Source organism: Protopterus annectens, chromosome 2.part0 (assembly GCF_019279795.1).
Source record: "Protopterus annectens isolate FY-2018-M chromosome 2.part0, PAN1.0, whole genome shotgun sequence".
Taxonomy (NCBI): domain Eukaryota; kingdom Metazoa; phylum Chordata; order Ceratodontiformes; family Protopteridae; genus Protopterus; species Protopterus annectens.
The window spans coordinates 1,001,171,675-1,001,190,223 of record NC_056728.1 but is presented as its reverse complement, the minus strand read 5'-3'; the positions used below and the strand labels follow the sequence as shown (position 1 = coordinate 1,001,190,223).

The following is an 18,549-nucleotide window of genomic DNA, read 5'->3' as shown; positions in this document are numbered from 1 at the left end:
TTGATAAGGGCAAGAAATCCAGTTATCCAGACTTGTCCACATCTGGGAATAACTATAAACCACAAGTCGCAACTAGAACCAACTAAAAATTTGGAATTCATAGGAGCAGTTTTCAACAGAAAGTCAATGATAGCTTCATTGCCCCCCTCAGGAGTACAAACTGTCAGATCACAAGTCAGAAAAATAATCTGCAGTACCAAGATTTCAGCCTGCTTGCTCCTTCAAGCTCTAGGATCCATGTCAGAGGCAATAACCTTAGTACCTTTAGCCAGATTTTATATGAAGACTCTCCAGTGGATGCTAGCAACACAATGGTCGATACTTTACCAACCCATGTCAGCTCGCATGCAAATCACTCTGACATGCAAGATACATCTCAGGTGGTGGATTCAGTCAGATCTGGTTCTCCAAGGCTTTCCCTTCATTCTTCCCTCAGCACAAGGCCATAGTGACCACAGACACTTCTTGGTGGGGGTGGGGGTCATTTTTTAGGGATAACAGTCCAAGTTACTTGGTCTTGCCTTCCAGGATGGCTTTCCCTTTGGGGATGATTGCAATTCAAATGTCAATATGTCTATATTTTGGTACATCAACAAACAAGGAGGGAGCAGATTATACCCCTTGTGTCAAGAAGCATTCAGAATATGGAAATGGGCGATCTCATCCAACCACTTTCTCAAGGCAGTTCACATTCCGGAGAAGTCCAATGTAATGTCAGACATTTTTCCTCATGAGTGGTCTCTCAACAAGATTGTGACAAAAATGATTTCTCATTGATGAGACGAGACTTGCTGTGATCTTTTTGCTTCTTCCCTAAACAACAAAGTCAGCAGTTACTTTGCCCTAATCCCCCCACAGGGGGAATCACCAAGGGATGCTGTACTTGATGATTGGCCCCCAATCTACTTTATGCCTAACCACCTATCCCACTAATTCCAAAATTTCTGCAGAAAGCTGTCAGGTTGAAAAGCAAAGTCATCCTCATTGCACATTACTGCCCTTGACAGATTTAGTTTCCCTTCTTTTGGCCTCACTTACTTCACCAACTTTGGATTCTGGATCTGACTGTAGACCTCCTGTCTCACCCAACAGGCATGATCCATCCTGACATCTCAAACCTCAGGCTGTCAGCCTGGTTTCTGCAATTCCATTAATAGCCAGAGAAACTATGCTTTCTTCCCCTGTCCAACATATACTTTTATCTTCCCGTAAACCTTCAGCACGGAAGCTCTCTTCAGGTAAATGGAAAAGATTTGTTTACTGGGCACAACAAAATCATGTTGAACCTTTTGAAGTTCCCATACATAACATACTTGAGTTTTTAGTCTTACTTTTTAAACAAGGGCTAGTTCTTCGACCATTAAAGCAGCAATATCAAACTTTCACATTAGCTTTGAATGTTCCTCGGTAGCCTCTCACAAATTGTGTAGAGCTTTCTTGTGAGGCACTCTCCTTTTGAGACCTCCATTTAAGGACCCAACTACCCAATGGGATCTCAATCTGGTATTGCAGGCAGTAATACATTTCCCCCTTTGAACCAGCAGCTAAATGTGAACTTAAGTATCTTACTTGGAAAACTGTTTTTCTAGTAGCCATTACCTCTGCTAGATGAGTTTCAGAGAGCCCAGCCTTGTCTTCAAAACCTCCATACGTGATCTTTCACAAGGATAGAGTAATGCTACAAAAAATGCTTCCTTCCTTCCCAAGGTGATATCCGACTCTAATATTAATCAATCTATTAATTTGCCAGTATTCTTCCCTAATTTTACAAACAATGATGAATGCTTGCTACATTTATTGGATGTTCACAGACAGTTACATTTTTACATGCATAGGACAAAAGACATCAGAAAAACAGACCAGTTGTGTGTTTTCTTTGTTGAACTGAAATTGTGTAAATCAGTCGCAAATGCAACTTTAGCCAGATGGCTAACTGTATTTCATTTGCCTACAGCAAATTGGGTATTACCTTAGCAAAACCAGTACAAGCTCATTCAGCTAGGTCCATGGCAACCACAGTTTTCTTACCAGAGCATCCATAGACAAACATATGTGTAGCAGCAACTTGGGCTACTCCCTATACTTTTATTACTCATTGCAAATTAGATGTGGTCTCTAGGGGTAGAGCATCATTTAGTTCAAATGTGCTCGGTAATATCCTTAGAGTCCATGCAGGATTATAGGTAGCTGGGGACTCTGGCCCATCAGTTGAAGATAAAATAAAAATTGACAACATCAGATAAAGGAATTATGTGCTTACCATAACATCCATCTGTGTTGTCCATTTTCATTCTTCCTCAACTTGCCATCCACCAGCCCCCATCCTTACAAACTTCTGGATGAATGAGCTATTAGAGGACCATCATTGTCCTTTATACTGAGATACAGATATAGTTTTTTTCCTTTATTGAGCACATGCAATTTTACTTCTCCTATATTTAGGTATGTTACATTTTCCTTTCTCATAAAAATCAGCAAACAATATTTGAGGTAGCTTAGGGTTGGTACAGTATGGGTAAGGGAGAAGCTTGAGACCTTTTTGGTTACCACAAGCTTTAGTAATGGCCGAGTCAGATCCTAGGATCGGATCCGAACCCATCAATTGAGGAAGAATGAATATGGACAACATAGATGGAATGTTATGGTAAGTGCATAACTTCTTTATCTGATGTCATTAATCTTCGTTCATTCCTTACTGATGGGTTATCGGTTCCGTCCTTGGAACCGAGCCAGCCAATATCAAGCTCACATCAGCCAAAAACTCTCGAGCCAAGGCCCTACCCAGAATGCTCCGCTCCTTGTTACCGCAGATCTCATTTGCAGCGTTGCTGAACAATCATGTCAAGCCACTCTTAGCTAAGTGTCTAATTTTTGACAGTTTTTATATTGTTATTACTCTAAAATTTTCTCAAAAGTTTATTCTAATATTTTCCTACCCTATTGCACACTTTAGACTCTCTCCCTTTAGTCCTTTCACTTTGTTACCCTCTTTTCTTACCTTGTGGTAATTCTCCATTACCATCGTTGGTAATCCTTCCGTTTCTCCTTTACCCTTTTCTTGGGTAGCCATTATTCTTCCTTTTGCTACTGTGCTTCTTCTCCACAACAGCTATATCGGATAAGAAAAGTTCCATTGGTTTCAAGCAGCGCAAGGACTGCGTCTGTAAGTTACGCTTTCCGATGGCCATGATTTATGTGTCTACTGTCTTAATGTCTCTCACCTGACTGTAGATCCTCCGTGTGGGATCTGTAAAAACTTCTCTATCAGGACTCTCAACGAGAGGAAGAATAAGTTAATTTATAAGTTAATTTTGAAAGGTCTCCTCAAGTCTCCTTTCTCTGAGGCTATTTCTGGGTCGTAGGGCTCACCCCCTCCTGTTAATCCCCGCAAGAGGCATTCTTCCTCTTCTTCTTCATCAAAGTTACTCCCTTCTTCTCCCTGTGGAGATCGTAGGGAGTCGACTCACAAGAAGGTGAAATTGATTACTACTCCGGCACTGCCAGCTGTGATCCTTTAGGCTCCAGGCTCGGCACCGGCCCAAATGATCGTGACTACAGCCATGTCTCCTTTATCGATATCGGCACCAGAGTTCCTTGTGCAGACGCAGACAACTACAGTTGCAACAGTTCTGTTGCAACCCCTAATAGCACCATCAATACAGGTTCACTCCCCTTCTGCACCATTGGTACAGTCACCTTCGGCTCCATGTATGACTCTTCTTTACTCCACGGCGCAGACTTTTTCGGCACCAACGTGTACTTCGGTGCAGTCCTTCTCGGCACCGTCCTTATTGCCAGTGCAGACACATTCCACTATGGCACCGTACCCTTCGGGGCAGACCTTTGCCTTTACGGTGCAGACACCTTCAACTACCACAGCGCTGACATCTTTGTCACAGACCTTTTCCACACCATTTTCTTTGGTACAGACTTCCTTGGCTCTGAGCTGTGCACCTATTGAATTAGCAAGGACCAAATATTCCTCTTCATTGGATCCTTTTGCATGCAGTCAGCATAGTCCTTTCCTGGCAAGGCCAGAATCACCATCAGCCTTCTCCATGAGGTTAACCAAGAGTCTTTCTGAGCAGGATGCGTTGCGGCTTGTTGACCAGTTGCTTGTAGCCAGAGGTCTTTCTCAACCGTCAAAGTCCATGTTCCCTCATTTAGCTGAACGTATTTTGCCTCAAACCCCAACGTATACTCCTCCTTCGACTTCCACTCAAGTCTCGAAGCCTATTACTCCGACAGCAGCCTCCCTCCCTCCGGCTCCAGTAGTGGATCTCACTTTGGAACCAGAGTCATCCTTGTGGCCTTCGGTGCACTGGGCTCTTCTCAGGCCAGTGGCTGTGCCATTGGGGAGGGCATTCCTGGCTCCACGCTTATTTTTTCTATGGCACCTTCTAGGGATGCTCTCCCTCTTATGGTTCAAGGTCCTCTTGAGACTTCTGGTCTGGGGGTGGACTCGTCGGGGTGGGGTGTGACCCTGGTTCTGAGGTTGTCGTGCTCTGTTTCAGGCTCCCATCCCTCATTGGGCAGACCAGCCTTCCAGGCCATGTATAGGGCGCTTGCCTCCACTGGCAAAGCTCATTTGTCGGAGTCATCTCCCCCATCTGTGCCACAATTGCTACAAGCTTCAACTCCCAGATACCAGGCACAAGAGCCTCAGGTCTCTCCTCCTCAGGAGACCCTCTCTTTGCAGTCTTCCCCAGAACCTCCCTCTGAGGAAGCACCCCGCAAAGCATCATGTAAGAGGAAACACATGGACTCCACTATAGACAGAGGTGTGACTGGAAGCCCTCTAATCCTTCCTCTGAGGAATCCGTATTCCTGCAGGCTTTTTGTGCCTGGCCCCCTACTTCCTCGGTCACCCCGCCTGCCGATGAGCTCATTGTGCATCACGCATTGAAGGCTCCTGATACCATGGAAGTGATATCTAAGAGGCCAGATAAAATATCGCCTCCTGCTGAGCACCCCCACTGGTCACGTGGTCTCCCAGTAGATGCTATGGTGGTGGCAGCTGCTACTAAGAAGGATTTGGCAGAAGAGAGCCAAACTGTCCATCCACCCAACAAGGAGTCCCAGGCGACTGACATATTAGGGAAGCGTGTGTTTGCTTCATTGGCCTTCGCCGTAAAGTCTTTGAATTATTTGGCACATTTTACCAGGCTTCAGCAAGATCTCATCAACCAGCTCTCTGAAACCTTGGCAGGAGCTGTTTTATGATGAAGTCTGTGATAATGTGACTTCTCAGATAACCACCCTAGAATCCATTTCCAACTCTTCCATGCATCTTATTTCTCTCACAATGGAAGGGGCGGCTAGAGCGGCAGGCGCAGGTATAGTCACCAGACATGCTTGGAGGCGATTTTGTGACTTTGCAGACACCTTTTAAGGCTTCCTTCATGAATGCCCCTATAGAGGCCGCTTCTTTGTTTGGCCCTAAAGTCAAGGATATGCTGGCACTGTGCAAACAAGATGGCAAGACCTTGTCTGCTGTTGGTGTCAGACACTCCACCCCTCAGCGATTCTACTCTAGAAATTAGAGGAGTGGAAAGATCTGGCACAAGAAATCCAGGGTTCTTTCCAGGATGCACGTGCCGAGTTTTTCTCTAGAGGCAGAGGGGGAAACTCCAATGGAAGACTCCCCTTTCGGGGCAGAGATTCTTTCTCTGGCCAACCCTATCAGCACTCCTGAAGCATTGCCTGACTGCTCACCTCTGGAAGTGGTCGGGGCGTTCTCCTTGTAACCTACTGCCTGGCAAAACAACCGACTCTTGGGTACAACGGATTATATCCAAAGGCTATCACATCCCCTTCCATCTTTGCCCAGTCTCATCAAGAGTGTTACCCGATGTCCCACCCAGTCAAAGGGAAACAGCAGCACACGAAATCAAAAAGCTGCTACAAAAAAGAGTCATCCAGACGGTCCCCCCTGACCAGATAGGATCTGGATTTTACTCAAGGTTCTTTTTAGTGCCAAAAAAGACAGGGGACTGGAGACCAATTCTGGATCTCAGTACACTAAACCAATTTGTAAAAACAGAGAAATTCCAGATGGTCACAGTTCAGTCTATCCTTCCTCTTCTGGAAGAAGATGATTGGATGTGCTGTGTAGATCTTCAGGATGCGTATTACCACATAAAAGTAGACAAACGCTCAAGAAGATACATCCGCTTCTATATAGGAACCAGTCACTACCAGTTTCGAGCCCTGCTCTTCGGTCTCTCTACAGCCCCCAGAGTGTTCACAAAATGCATGGCAGTGGTTATCCCTCACTTGCGACTTCAAGGATTCCAAGCGTTTCCATATCTAGATGACTGGTTCCTTACTGCCCCCACCAGGTGTCTACTGGAAGAAGCCCTGCAGTATACTCTCTTAACAGCTCGAAGCCTGGGAATCACTGTAAACTGGGAGAAATCCAACACAACCCCAACTCAGTCTTTGGAATTCTTAGGGGTACTGTTGGACATGAGAAATTGCACAGCATCCCTTCCAGAACAGACTTCAGAGAATAAGACAAGAAGTTCAACCACTGCTCTGTCACCACAAATCCCCAGCTCGATCTGTACTTCAGCTATTGGGGTCGATGGCAGCTTCGATTACCATTGTTTCCCTAGACAGATTCCACATGAGACTTCTTAAATGGCTACTTCTCACTCAGTGGTACCCTCTACAACACCCTTTGTCTTTTCAAATAAGTGTGACTCAGAGATGCAAGCAAGATTTGCACTGGTGGATGTCTCGAAATCCCAAACAATGGTCTCGGCCTTTCTTCCCCCATCAACCGATAGCCACAGTGACCACTGACGCCTCCCTGATGGAGTGGGGGGGTTATGTCAGGGAAACTTGGTCCAAGGCACCTGGTTGGAGACAGAGGCCCTTTTGCATATCAGTGTCCTGGAACTGAGGGCAGTGCTTCTAACGTTGCAAGTATTTTACTCCATCCTTCCGTCAGGGACCATTGTGATCCAATCAGACAACATGCCAGTGGTCTGGTACATCAACAAACAAGGGGGAACCAGATCTTACCCGTTATGCCGAGAGGCCTTAAGAATATGGCAATGGGTGATAGCTCACAACCGCTTTCTGATTGCAACACAAATTCCCGGGAGCTCCAACGTGATAGTGGACAAGTTGAACAGGTGCATTCTACAGCTTCACGAGTGGTCCCTCAATCCTCTGATGGCGGCAAAAATCTTCCACCGCTGGGGCCAGCCTTGCTGTGACCTATTTGCCTCCCCAACCAACTACAAGTGCAGCAAGTAGTTTGCCCTGATCCCCCCTCGGGGACAGTCACCAAGGTATGCTCTAGTCCACGCTTGGCCCTCTGGTCTTCTTTATGCCTATCCTCCTCTTCCCCTCATCTCCCGACTTTCTAAAGAAAGCACGACAGTTGAAGAGCAAAGTGATCCTTATTGCTCCATATTGGCCTCAACAAGTCTGGTTTCCCTTGTCTGGCCTCACCTGCTAGATCAAAAGTGGATCCTCAATCCATCCCCAACGTTGATCTCTCATCCACAGGGTCTGATTCACCCCAATCTAACAACCCTGAAACTGACAGTTTGGTTTGTCCACTTTTTTTGATTGCCAGGCATGAAAACCTTTCATCCCCTGTGCGCAGTATTCTTATTGCATCTCATAAATCGTCCACCAGACTAATCTACCTTAACAAATTAAGAGGTTTTTCCTATATGGGCAGCAGATAAGCAAATAGACCCCTTGTCAGTCCCGGTCTCAGTGGTATTGGATTACTCATCACATCTTTTCCTCTCTGGGGTGTCTGCATCTACTATTCATGTACATTTGGGTGCCATCTAAAATTTTCATATTGGTTTTCAAGATTCTTCACTTATGTCACACAGACTCTGTAAGACTTTTTTGAAAGGGGTTATCCACCTAAACTCTTCCTTTAGAGAACCCGTACAACCTTGGGATTTGGCTTTGGTTTTGCAAGCTTTAACAGCTGCACCCTTTGAACCTGTCTCTTCTTGTGATGTAAGATATCTCTCTTAGAAAACTTTGTTTTTGATTGCAATCACATCGGCCAGGCGATTGTCAGAACTTCAGGACTTATGCATCAATCCTCCCTATCTTATCTTCCATAAGGACAGGGTATCACTGTGAACCAACTCTACTTTTTTACCAAAAGTGGTGTCAGACCAATCTATCAACCAGTCTATTGATCTCCCAGTGTTCTTTCCTAGCCATTCTAACAAGGGAGGGTATTGCCTGCGCTCCTTGGATGTTCATAGGCAATTATGTTTTTATCTGGACAGAACAAAATCTACCCGTAAATCAGACCAACTCTCTCTGGCTTTTTCTGGATGTAGACGGGGTCATCCTGTATCAAAAGTTACATTGGCTTCATGGTTGAGAAATTGCATTACCTTTATCTACAACAACAACAGCATCACCTTGCCGCACAGAGTGAAAGCACATTCTACAAGGTCTATGGCAACTTCAGTAGCTTTCCATGCTAAGGCTTCCCTCAATGATATTTGCTCAGCTGCAACTTGGGCCAGACCTCATACCTTTATTCTTCATTACAAATTGGACTTGGCCTGCAAGGGTAGAGCTTCCTTTGGTTCCATGGTGCTCAGGAATGTCCTTCCATGAGGGCCACCCAGGACTCTGTCCCATCAGTAAGGAATGAACGAAGATTAACAACATCAGATAAAGAAGTTATGACTTACCATAAAGTTCCATCTGTGTTGTTGATCTTCGTTCATTCACTACTTCCCACCCTTCGTCCCCCATCCAGAGGTTCTTGGTTGATCTTATGTACTCCTTTCTGGTAGGTATGTTATGACCAGAGGTAGCCTCTACTTTTATCTATCAACTTGCAAACTCGATCTGTAGTAACAGAGCAGAGCATTCTGGGTAGGACCTTGGCTCAAGAATTTTTGGCTGACTAGAGCTTGATATTGGCTGGCTCGGTTCTGAGGATGGAACCGATAGCCCATCAGTAATGAATGAACGAAGATCAACAACACAGATGGAACGTTATGGTAAGACATAACTTCTTTTTATATTCTTCTGGTTTTTTCTTAGCACATAGCTTCATAGTGATAGCAGTATGTACAGCAATGCCTGAGATAACATTTTCTCAGGTAAGATCAGACCGAAAAAAATAAATGAAGAGCCCCAGACAATGTTAAAGCAGAGTGGCAAATTTGCTTAGAAGCTTTCATGTTGCTTCAGCTGGAATCTCTACAGTAACGAGCATATATTCACTGTATAATAGCTGCTGAATTAATCTACAAACCTGAGCTGAACGATAGAGCCATCAGAATCTAAGCTTGATGAACAAAGAGAAGCACCTGGTAAAAGGTAAATTGACAGCACCTTTGTTTAGTATGAATATGCCTCAGTTTTTTTTCTGAGGCACCAACAACAAAGCAAAATAATGTTTTAGAGGAGCAAAAAAGTGTTGTTGTCACAGTACAGTGAAATCCACATTTTAAGCTGACAGTGACTATTTGTATTGTAGTGGAACCCAGAAGATCAGTGTTTCACATGATTCAGACATCCCTACAAACTGCCAAGTCATATTCATCAGTATGGCAAAGCTTTGGTGTTTATGCCAGTGAACTCCACAAAGAAAAATAGTAAGTGGTAAACCAAGGTTAGAGGCAGCATTTTAATTTATAATGAGAATATAAAGACAGGTACCATCCCAAGCATTTATTATTTTTTATTGTACAGAGACAGGGTCTATATTATATGTTTGAAGTTTTATAACTTCGAACATCATAAAATCGAATTTAAATGTTCGAAGTTATAACTTCAAACATATGTACGGAAAAAAAAACAAACCCAAAACAAAGTGTAGGCAGGGGGGCAAGCCCCCCTGCACCCCCACATGGGGGGGCTGTGCCTCCCTCACCCCCCGCTCTTTAAATATACCAAGTCCGAGACCGCACTACTTCTTCCCCGCATTATAGTGCAGTCTCGGAGTTGGTATATTTAAAGAGTGTGGGGGGGGTCGCAGACACCCACGTAGGTGGTGCTTGCCCCCCTGCTTACACCAGTCAGGTAAGTTCCTTTTTTTTTTTAAAATTCTATGTTCGATATTTGAAATTTCGAATATTTAATTTCAATTAATTAATGTTCAAAGTTTTCAAACTTTGAAAATATGATATAGACCCCAGAGACATTTCAAAATACTTCAGAAATGCTTGCCATTATGTGAGCCATACCTAGGTTTAAGATCACATTTGTGACATCACTATTTCCTAATACTGGCCATTGTGCCAAAGTGGATAACAGTGAAAATTTTATACTGCAAGTGAGTCTTCTAAGGAGAGAAAAATTACAAACTTCTAAATGAATGTAGCTGCTCCTCAGATGGTAGTTGATTTAAACATATCTTTTACTGAGGTGTATAGCAGGTTTCATGTTACTAAAGGCCAGTGTCTGTGGACAGTCCATGAAACAATGATGAAACACTTGGGATACTAGCAAATACACCACACAATGAATTATCACCTGTCCGTTTGCAAGATGTCATCTTTTATCCATTGAAACAAATACAGCTACCCACCATCAGATGTACTCTAATGCATTTCAATGTGTTTCATGGTAGCTACCTTTCTCAGTGGGATGAAGTCATGAAAAGCAAGAACTACCTTATAGAGATGGTACAAGTCAATAATAGAGGCTGCTGACTTGTATAAGTATACCCGTACATTAATCCTGATTCTTCTGTATCCGAGTGTTCTGTACTTAGGGTGAGATGTTAGAGTGAGGTCAAAGTGAGGTCCCTTTGCTTGACTGGAGGGAGTTCAGGTAGATGTAAAATACCCCACAGCACTTATCAAAAAGAGTAGTGATCCTTTATTAAACATAATTTCATTTATTCTTTCATTCCATATAACCCATGTGACATAAAATACCTTTTTATGTTTTTTTTTTAAATATTCTTTACTTCTGTTCTCATAATATCCATATTTAATCATATCCATGTTTATTTTATCTACTATCTTTGAAAAAATCTTTACAGTTTTCCCATAACTTTTTTTTTTTTTTTTAAAAACAAGATGTTAAGTTGTCAATCTCGCCTTCATTCTTGCTTGATGGGTTCGGAGCCGATCCCTCGGCTCCGACTCGGCACTTGCTAAGCTCGAGAGTCACTTTTACCAGCTCGAGGCAGCCCCATATCCCATGATGCAAGGCGGTAAGTACCCAGATCTCGTTTGCCGCTTCGCTTATGAGGTCCTCCTTTTACCAGCTCCTGGTAAGTGATTCACTTTATTGATATTAAAGCCCCTTTTGTTAAAAAAAACTTTTATTGTTAGTTATAAGTTAATTATTTAGATTTCCTGACAGAAAATCCCTGTCTCTTTTAATATTTTTTAGTCAAACTTTACCCATCCCATCCCCTCCCTGTTAGGGTGTGTATGTGTTTGTTTTTAGGAATACCTTTTTGGTATTTTCTTTAATTTAAATTTTTGACTGGTGTGTGTGTGTGTGTGTTTTTTGTGAAGCACCATGTCAAAGGAGAGGGTCTCAGGTTTTAAGAAGTGTGACTCGTGCTGTCAGAAGATGTCTCTGACAGACGGTCACACTTCTTGCCTGTATTGCCTGGGGCCTCTTCACCTGCAGGACTCCTGTGCTATTTGTCATTCCTTCAGCCAGAGAGTCCTGCAGGAAAGACGCAACAAGCTGATACTTAGGGGCCTTCTTAAGCCGGAGGGCTCTCCGGCTAAGTCGGCTCCATCAAAATCAGCTAAATCTTCCAAGGCCCAGGCTTCTGTGTCTAAGCCTGCGGCCTCGGCTCCGACTCGTTCTGAGTCAAGATCGGCTCCGGCTGGAGCCGATTCTGGCTTAAAAGCCTTCGGCACCGATGGCTATCGGTGCCGAATCTGCATCGACCGCCGGTGTCGGCTCCGATCGGTTCCGACCCCATGTGGCACAGGCATCGGTGTCGGCTCCGATCGGCTCCGACACCGTTACTTTGGTGGCTGTATCGGCTCCGGCTGGAGCCGATACATCGAGGCTTCCTGTCGGCTCCGAGAAGTCGGCTCCAACAGGATCTATAGTATCGGTTCCGATGGCTCATTCCAGGAAGAGGTCGAGGTCTCCTTCCTTGGAGCCGATACTTTCGGCTCCGGCTTCACCTCTTCTTTCGGAACGGAGCCATCGGAGCCGATCTTCAAGGTCATCCAGACTGCCAGATCATGACCTAGAGACAGTGGTCAGTAGATTACTTAAGTCACAGGTACTGGCCCAAATGTTACATAGTCCATCTCAACAGACGACTGTTGGTCCACACCCCGTTACAGTTCCTCCTTCAACTCTACCCCAGAGCTTGGAGTTGGAGTCTTCGGGAATGGTTACTGCTACGGCTGGAGGACGGATACCCCCTTCTTTTCCTTCAGCCTCTACTCTTATCTCCTCTTCGAGACCTTCCTTAGAGGGATTCGGTGGTCGGGCTTCCATGGTCTCCTCCGAGGGGGTGAGTGGCATCGGACCCTTGTCCGAACCCGCTCTTCCCCTTGGAGCCTCGGCCTTGGTGAGCTCGGCTCCGACATCTGCCTCGGAGACTTCCCTTCGGTGGTCCCTGGAGTTCCTAGCTCTTGAACGGGTTCTCTCGGACCTGCCTGGGAGGGAGCATTCGAGGTGATGAAGAGTGTGCTGGCCACTGGTATCAGTCAGCAGTCTGTTCCCGTAGCTCCTCCCTCTATAGTACCTGTTGACATCTCTGCCACTTCTCTTGCTACAGGACCCAGAGATCCTCCGCCTCAGGTTTCCCCATTGGGAATTTCCCCTCTTCCGAGGATTCTCCTGATGTTTCGGGAGATCCTCCTAGGAAGAGGACTTGTAAGAGGAAGCATGTAGACTCCCCGAGTCTGTCACTTTGGATACTGACTTTGATGAGTCAGAGGGATCCCCTAGATCCCCCTCTGAGGATGTCTCCTTCTCAGACATCCTAGAACTCCTTAAACAGAGGGAAACTGGCCCACCAACAATCCCTCTGAGGATGAGTCAGTATACCTAGAGGCGTTTGGATCTCGGCCCTCCACCTCCTGGGTGTCTCCGCCTTCGACCCCCTTATGCAGGTTATTGCACGAAGGCGTGGGCAGCTCCTGACTCTGTAGAGCCAGTCCCTAGGAGGCCTTCAAAATTTATCACTGCCCCGTGTGACAAGCAATTCCTCACTAAGGGTGTCCCCGCTGATGCCATGGTGGTGGCTGCGGCCACCAAAAAGGAACTCGCAGATCCTTCCGTGCCCGTCCATCCTCCTAATAAGGACTCTAGGACCATGGATAGGTACGGTAAGCGGATGTTTTCCTCAGCGACCTTTGCTATGCGTTCGCTGAATTACCTATGTCACTTCACCAGACTCCAGAGGGATATCCTTAAGGAGCTGGGTGAAGTAGTTCAGGATCCTACAGCTGCAGGGGCTCAAGAAAAAATTGCGTTGCAGCTAGGAACCCTCAATTCCATTGCAAACTCCTCCATGCGGCTAATATCTTATGCTGCGGATGGAGCGAGTAGAGCCGCAGGTACAGGTGTGGCTCTTAGACGCCAAGCCTGGATGCGGCTATGTAATTTTGCGGATCCCTTTAAGGCGTCCTTCACAAATTCTCCCTTTGATGGGTCAGCTTTGTTTGGCCCTCAGGTGAAGGAAACCTTGACCAGGTGCGAACAGGACGGCAAGACTCTTTCTGCTGTTGGAGTCCGTTTTTCCACCCCTTCTAGACCTTATCCCAAAGGACAGAAAGGTGGGAAAATGTGGTTCCGTAAATCCCAAGGAGTCACGCCGGATTCACGTGGTCAGTTTACCCCTAGAGGCAGAGGGGTAACAACAACAGACGCCGCTCTAGAGGCAGAGGGGTCCGAAAACCAGGGAAACAGAGAGCCTCTCTCTGACAAGCCCTTTCAGCATCCCTGAGATGTTGCCCGGCTGTCCCTCCTTGGAGGCAGTCGGGGGAAGATTATCACTGTACCCAGAAGCCTGGCATTCCCTCACTCAAGACAGGTGGTTACAGTCGATCATATCCAAGGGTTACATAATTCCTTTCGAGGAAAGTCCCTTCCCCTCAAATTCCCTTCCAGATGTACCACCCGGTCTAAGGGAAATTGCAGAGTTAGAAGTCTCAAAACTACTGCAAAAAAGAGCCATTCAGCCAGTTACAATAGACCATTCAGAGCCCGGAATCTACTCAAGGTTCTTTTTGGTCCCCAAAAGACGGGAGACTGGAGACCAATATTGGATCTCAGCAGACTCAACAAGTCTGTCAGGAAGACAAGATTCCGAATGGTCACTCTTCAGTCAATTCTGCCCTTCTTACAGAAGGACAACTGGATGTGCTCAATAGATCTTCAGGATGCGTACTATCACATCAAAATTCACAGACGCTCCAGGAGATTTCTCCGCTTTCGGCTGGGGTCCAGTCATTTCCAGTTCAGAGCCCTGCCCTTTGGTCTCACTACAGCCCCCAGAGTGTTCACCAAATGCATGGCAGTGGTCACGGCTCACCTGAGACGTCAAGGATTCCAGGTGTTTCCGTATCTCGATGACTGGCTCCTGTCAGCCACCACCAGGCATCAGCTTATACAAGCCAGAGATTACACAATAAACCTCTGTTCTCATTTGGGCATCTCAATCAACTTCGAAAAGTCATCCTTATCGCCCTGCCAGTCTATTACCTTCATAGGCGCAAACTTAAACACTGTTCGGATGTCAGCTACCCTTACAGATCAAAGAGTTTCAGACATTCAGAGTCATGTCAGGATCATTCTGGCCAACAAGAAAGTACAGGCCAGAATGGTTCTAAAGGTATTAGGTCTCATGGCTGCGGCCATTACTCTTCTTCCCTGGCTCGATTCTACATGCGCCTTCTTCAGTGGATGCTGTTCACACAATGGTCATACCAGCAACTTCCAATGCGTCACCAGATTCTGGTGACACAGACATGCAAAGAGCATCTTGCTTGGTGGATCACATCTCCTCAGGTTCACCAAGGCAGGTACTTTGTACCCCCATCCCCGATAGCCACTGTCACCACGGATGCCTCCCTGATCGGGTGGGGGTCATTATCAGGGCAGGATGGTTCATGGGACGTGGCAGCCGTTCGAGTACCATCTGCACATAAATGTCCTGGAGATGAGAGCAGTGCTTTTAACGTTGCAAGCCCTCAACGACTTTCTTCCCGTAGGGACAATTGCAGTCCACACAGACAACATGTCTGTAGTTTGGTATATCAACAAACAGGGTGGAACCAAGTCCTACCCCTTGTGTCGAGAAGCACTCAGACTATGGCAATGGGCGATCTCCTCTCATCGGTTTCTGGTAGCAACGCATATCCCTGGGAAAACCAACATTGTAGCGGACAGATTGAGCAGAGCTATTCTCATGCCTCACGAGTGGTCTCTCAAGCAATCTATAGCAGAAGAGATTTTTCTGGAATGGGGTCGTCCATGTTGCGATCTTTTTGCTACTCCCCAAAACAGCAAATGTCCAGACTTCTTCAGCCTCTTCCCTCTATCAGGCCATCCCCCCAGAGACGCTCTGACCCAGGATTGGCCCCAGGGACTTCTTTATGCCTTCCCTCCATTTCCTCTGATCCCTCAGGTTATCCAGAAAGCTACCGTTTTGAGAGCCAAATTGATTCTCATTGCCCCTTACTGGCCTCGACAGGTTTGGTTCCCGTTCCTCCATCATCACCTTTTGGTGCAGCCGTGGCATCTGGACCCAGTGCCAGATCTTCTGATACACCAATCGGGTCAGCTGCACCGGTCAATCCCTTCTCTCAACCTCACAGCATGGTTGCTCCACTTCCTTCCTTAGCCAGGCTTCCTTTGATCTCTAACCCAGTTAGAGACGTCATAGTAACCGCTAAAATCCTCTACCAGGAGGATTTATACAAGCAAATGGAAACGTTTCTCTTATTGGACTAAGGCCAAGAATATCGATCCTTTTACTGCCCCTGTTCAGGCAGTCCTGGACTTCTTAGCAGAGATTTTTCATGCAGGCTCCTCTTCTTCCACAGTCAGAGTTCAATTGGCTGCTATTTCCAATTTTCATGTCGGGATAGCAGATCATAATATTATGTCCCATAGGCTCTGCAGGGCCTTCTTGAAAGGAATTTTCCTACTAAAACCTCCAATCAGGAATCCTCCTCCTCAGTGGGATCTAAATTTAGTGCTGACATCCTTGATTCTTCCCCTTCGAGCCAGCTGCTTCTTGTTCCCTGAAATATCTTTCTTGGAAAACTTTATTCCTAGTGGCTATTACATCGGCCAGGAGGGTGTCTGAACTTCATGCTCTTTCGGTTCGACCCCTATTTGGTTTTCACAAAGACAGAGTATCTTTGAGAACTAACCCAACCTTTTTGCCTAAGGTCGCTTCAAAGAACAATTTGAATCAATCCATTGATCTCCTGTATTTTTCCTAACTATTCAGATAGAGCTGAACAAAAGCTACATTATCTTGATGTCCACCGTCAACTTAGATATTATTTGGACAGAACAAAAAATTTAGAAAATCTGATCAACTTTTGTTTCCTATGCGGATAATAAAAAGGCCTTCCTGTTTCTAAAGTGACTTTGTCTAGATGGCTTTCTTGGTCATCTCTGAAATTTATCTGCTCAGGGGAAAACAGCTGTGCTCAAAACCTAAAGCACATTCAACTAGGAGCTTAGCTACTTCTACAGCTTTTCAAGCTAGACTTCCTTTAGACACTATTTGTGCAGCGGCCACTTGGGCCACTCCTCACACTTTTGTTTCCCATTACAAATTGGACTTGGCCTCCAGGGACAGAGCCAGTTTTGGCTCTACAGTCCTCAAGAGTTTGTTCCATTGGGGAACCCAGGATAGAGGTGCTAGGGGCGGTCCCATCAAGCAAGAATGAAGGCGAGATTGACAACTTAACATTAAGTTATGTACCTACCATAACGTTCCATGTTAGTTGTCTTCTCGCCTTCTTTCTTGCGACCCTCCCTCCTTCCCCTGGCCTGGACAGACCTTGTTATAAGAAACTGTTATGCTGAAGACCATTCAGACCTGGTCCTTCTTCCATCTGTAAGTTTTTCTTTCTTCCTTTGGGAAGTATTTTATGCTTGGTGCTATTGCCCTTTGTCATCAAACGAGATCTGGGTACTTACCGCCTTGCATCATGGGATATGGGGCTGCCTCGAGCTGGTAAAAGTGACTCTCGAGCTTAGCAAGTGCCGAGTCGGAGCCGAGGGATCGGCTCCGAACCCATCAAGCAAGAAAGAAGGCGAGAGAAGACAACTAACATGGAACGTTATGGTAGGTACATAACTTCTTATTTTTGTTTCTTCTTCTTGACGATGTAAACATATTGTCACTTTTCTTTTTATATAAACAGAAGCATATACAAAATGTCATTTTTCTAGTGCTGATTCTACATTGACACTGCTTCTTATAGTTATTTTTACACTCGTACGTCATACTCCGTGTAGGCCTTACTCAGGTGATTGTTGCTGGCTATGAAGAAAGCAATTATTAGAAAATGGAAACCAAATCTAAACCAGCTGTAATTGAAGTACATATGCATATTGCATGAAAACAATGGAAATGTTATCGTTTGTTTTCTTTCTATTATTGTATGTGTACCTGTGCCACCTTTTAAAATGCCATATTAAATAAACTTGTATAAAAATGTATTTTATAGTCTACACTGCCTGCTTCTATATCTCATTCACCAAATTTCCTTTCTTGTTGTTATACCATGTAAACTGTATATGGCCTTTGTTTAATCAATTTAAGGTGGTGCTGATACTGATTTGTGTTCACTTTGCGAGTTGCTGTACTTTATAGCACCTTGTTTTTCTTTCATATTTGAGTGTGATCATAAGAAATGTGAATCTGATCTGTGCTTTCCTAACTGCTTTTGTTTTATTTTCTATAGAAAGGGAATACTGGGATTTGTGCAGTAAGTGCAATTTGATGAGACCAAAGCGATCCCATCACTGTAGCCGCTGTGGGCACTGCGTCAGGAAAATGGATCATCACTGTCCATGGTAAGGAATTTCACAAGTTCAATAAAATTTCTTTAGCTTTTCATGTACCTTTCTATACATAATTTTGTAGGCTTGCCTAACCCATCCCCACCCTCCTACTAGAAAAGATGTCTTTTTTTAACAAAAAAAATATTTATTAAATGATCGTGTATGACATAGGCAATCTTACATTTATATAAATGAAAAACAAACAGCATTAACACAACTTTAGTTGCAAACATTATGCATCACAGACACCATTGACGCAACTGCAGTTGCAAACATTATATATCACTTATAATCTATCCAGTCATTGACAGTTAAACATTAGATAGCTCATTCAAATCCTGCCTTCTTTTAAACCTCATTCCTTCTCTATTGTTCCCACATTTCCCATTTTTTCATATGTAGTTTGCTCCTTCCCTTTTCTGAAGATCCCAATTCGTTATTTTATCTCTGTTAACTATATTCAGTACTTCTCATAAAGTTGGTTTAGACTTTTGATTTCCATTTTATAGTAATTGCTTTTTTTGGCAGCCACTATAATTAGACTGAGCAAGGCTTTACAATGTCTAT

General features: G+C 44.8%; 1 protein-coding gene across 1 annotated transcript in view; it reads left to right on the top strand.

Moving 5' to 3' along the window:
* Positions 1-18,549, top strand: part of ZDHHC21 (zinc finger DHHC-type palmitoyltransferase 21) — a 1,352,192-nt gene that overhangs the window by 517,878 nt on the left and 815,765 nt on the right. Inside the window, exon 4 of the mRNA XM_044061254.1 lies at positions 17,883-17,994. Within this exon, the coding sequence (XP_043917189.1) occupies positions 17,883-17,994 (112 nt within the window). The remainder of the gene's footprint in view (positions 1-17,882; positions 17,995-18,549) is intronic.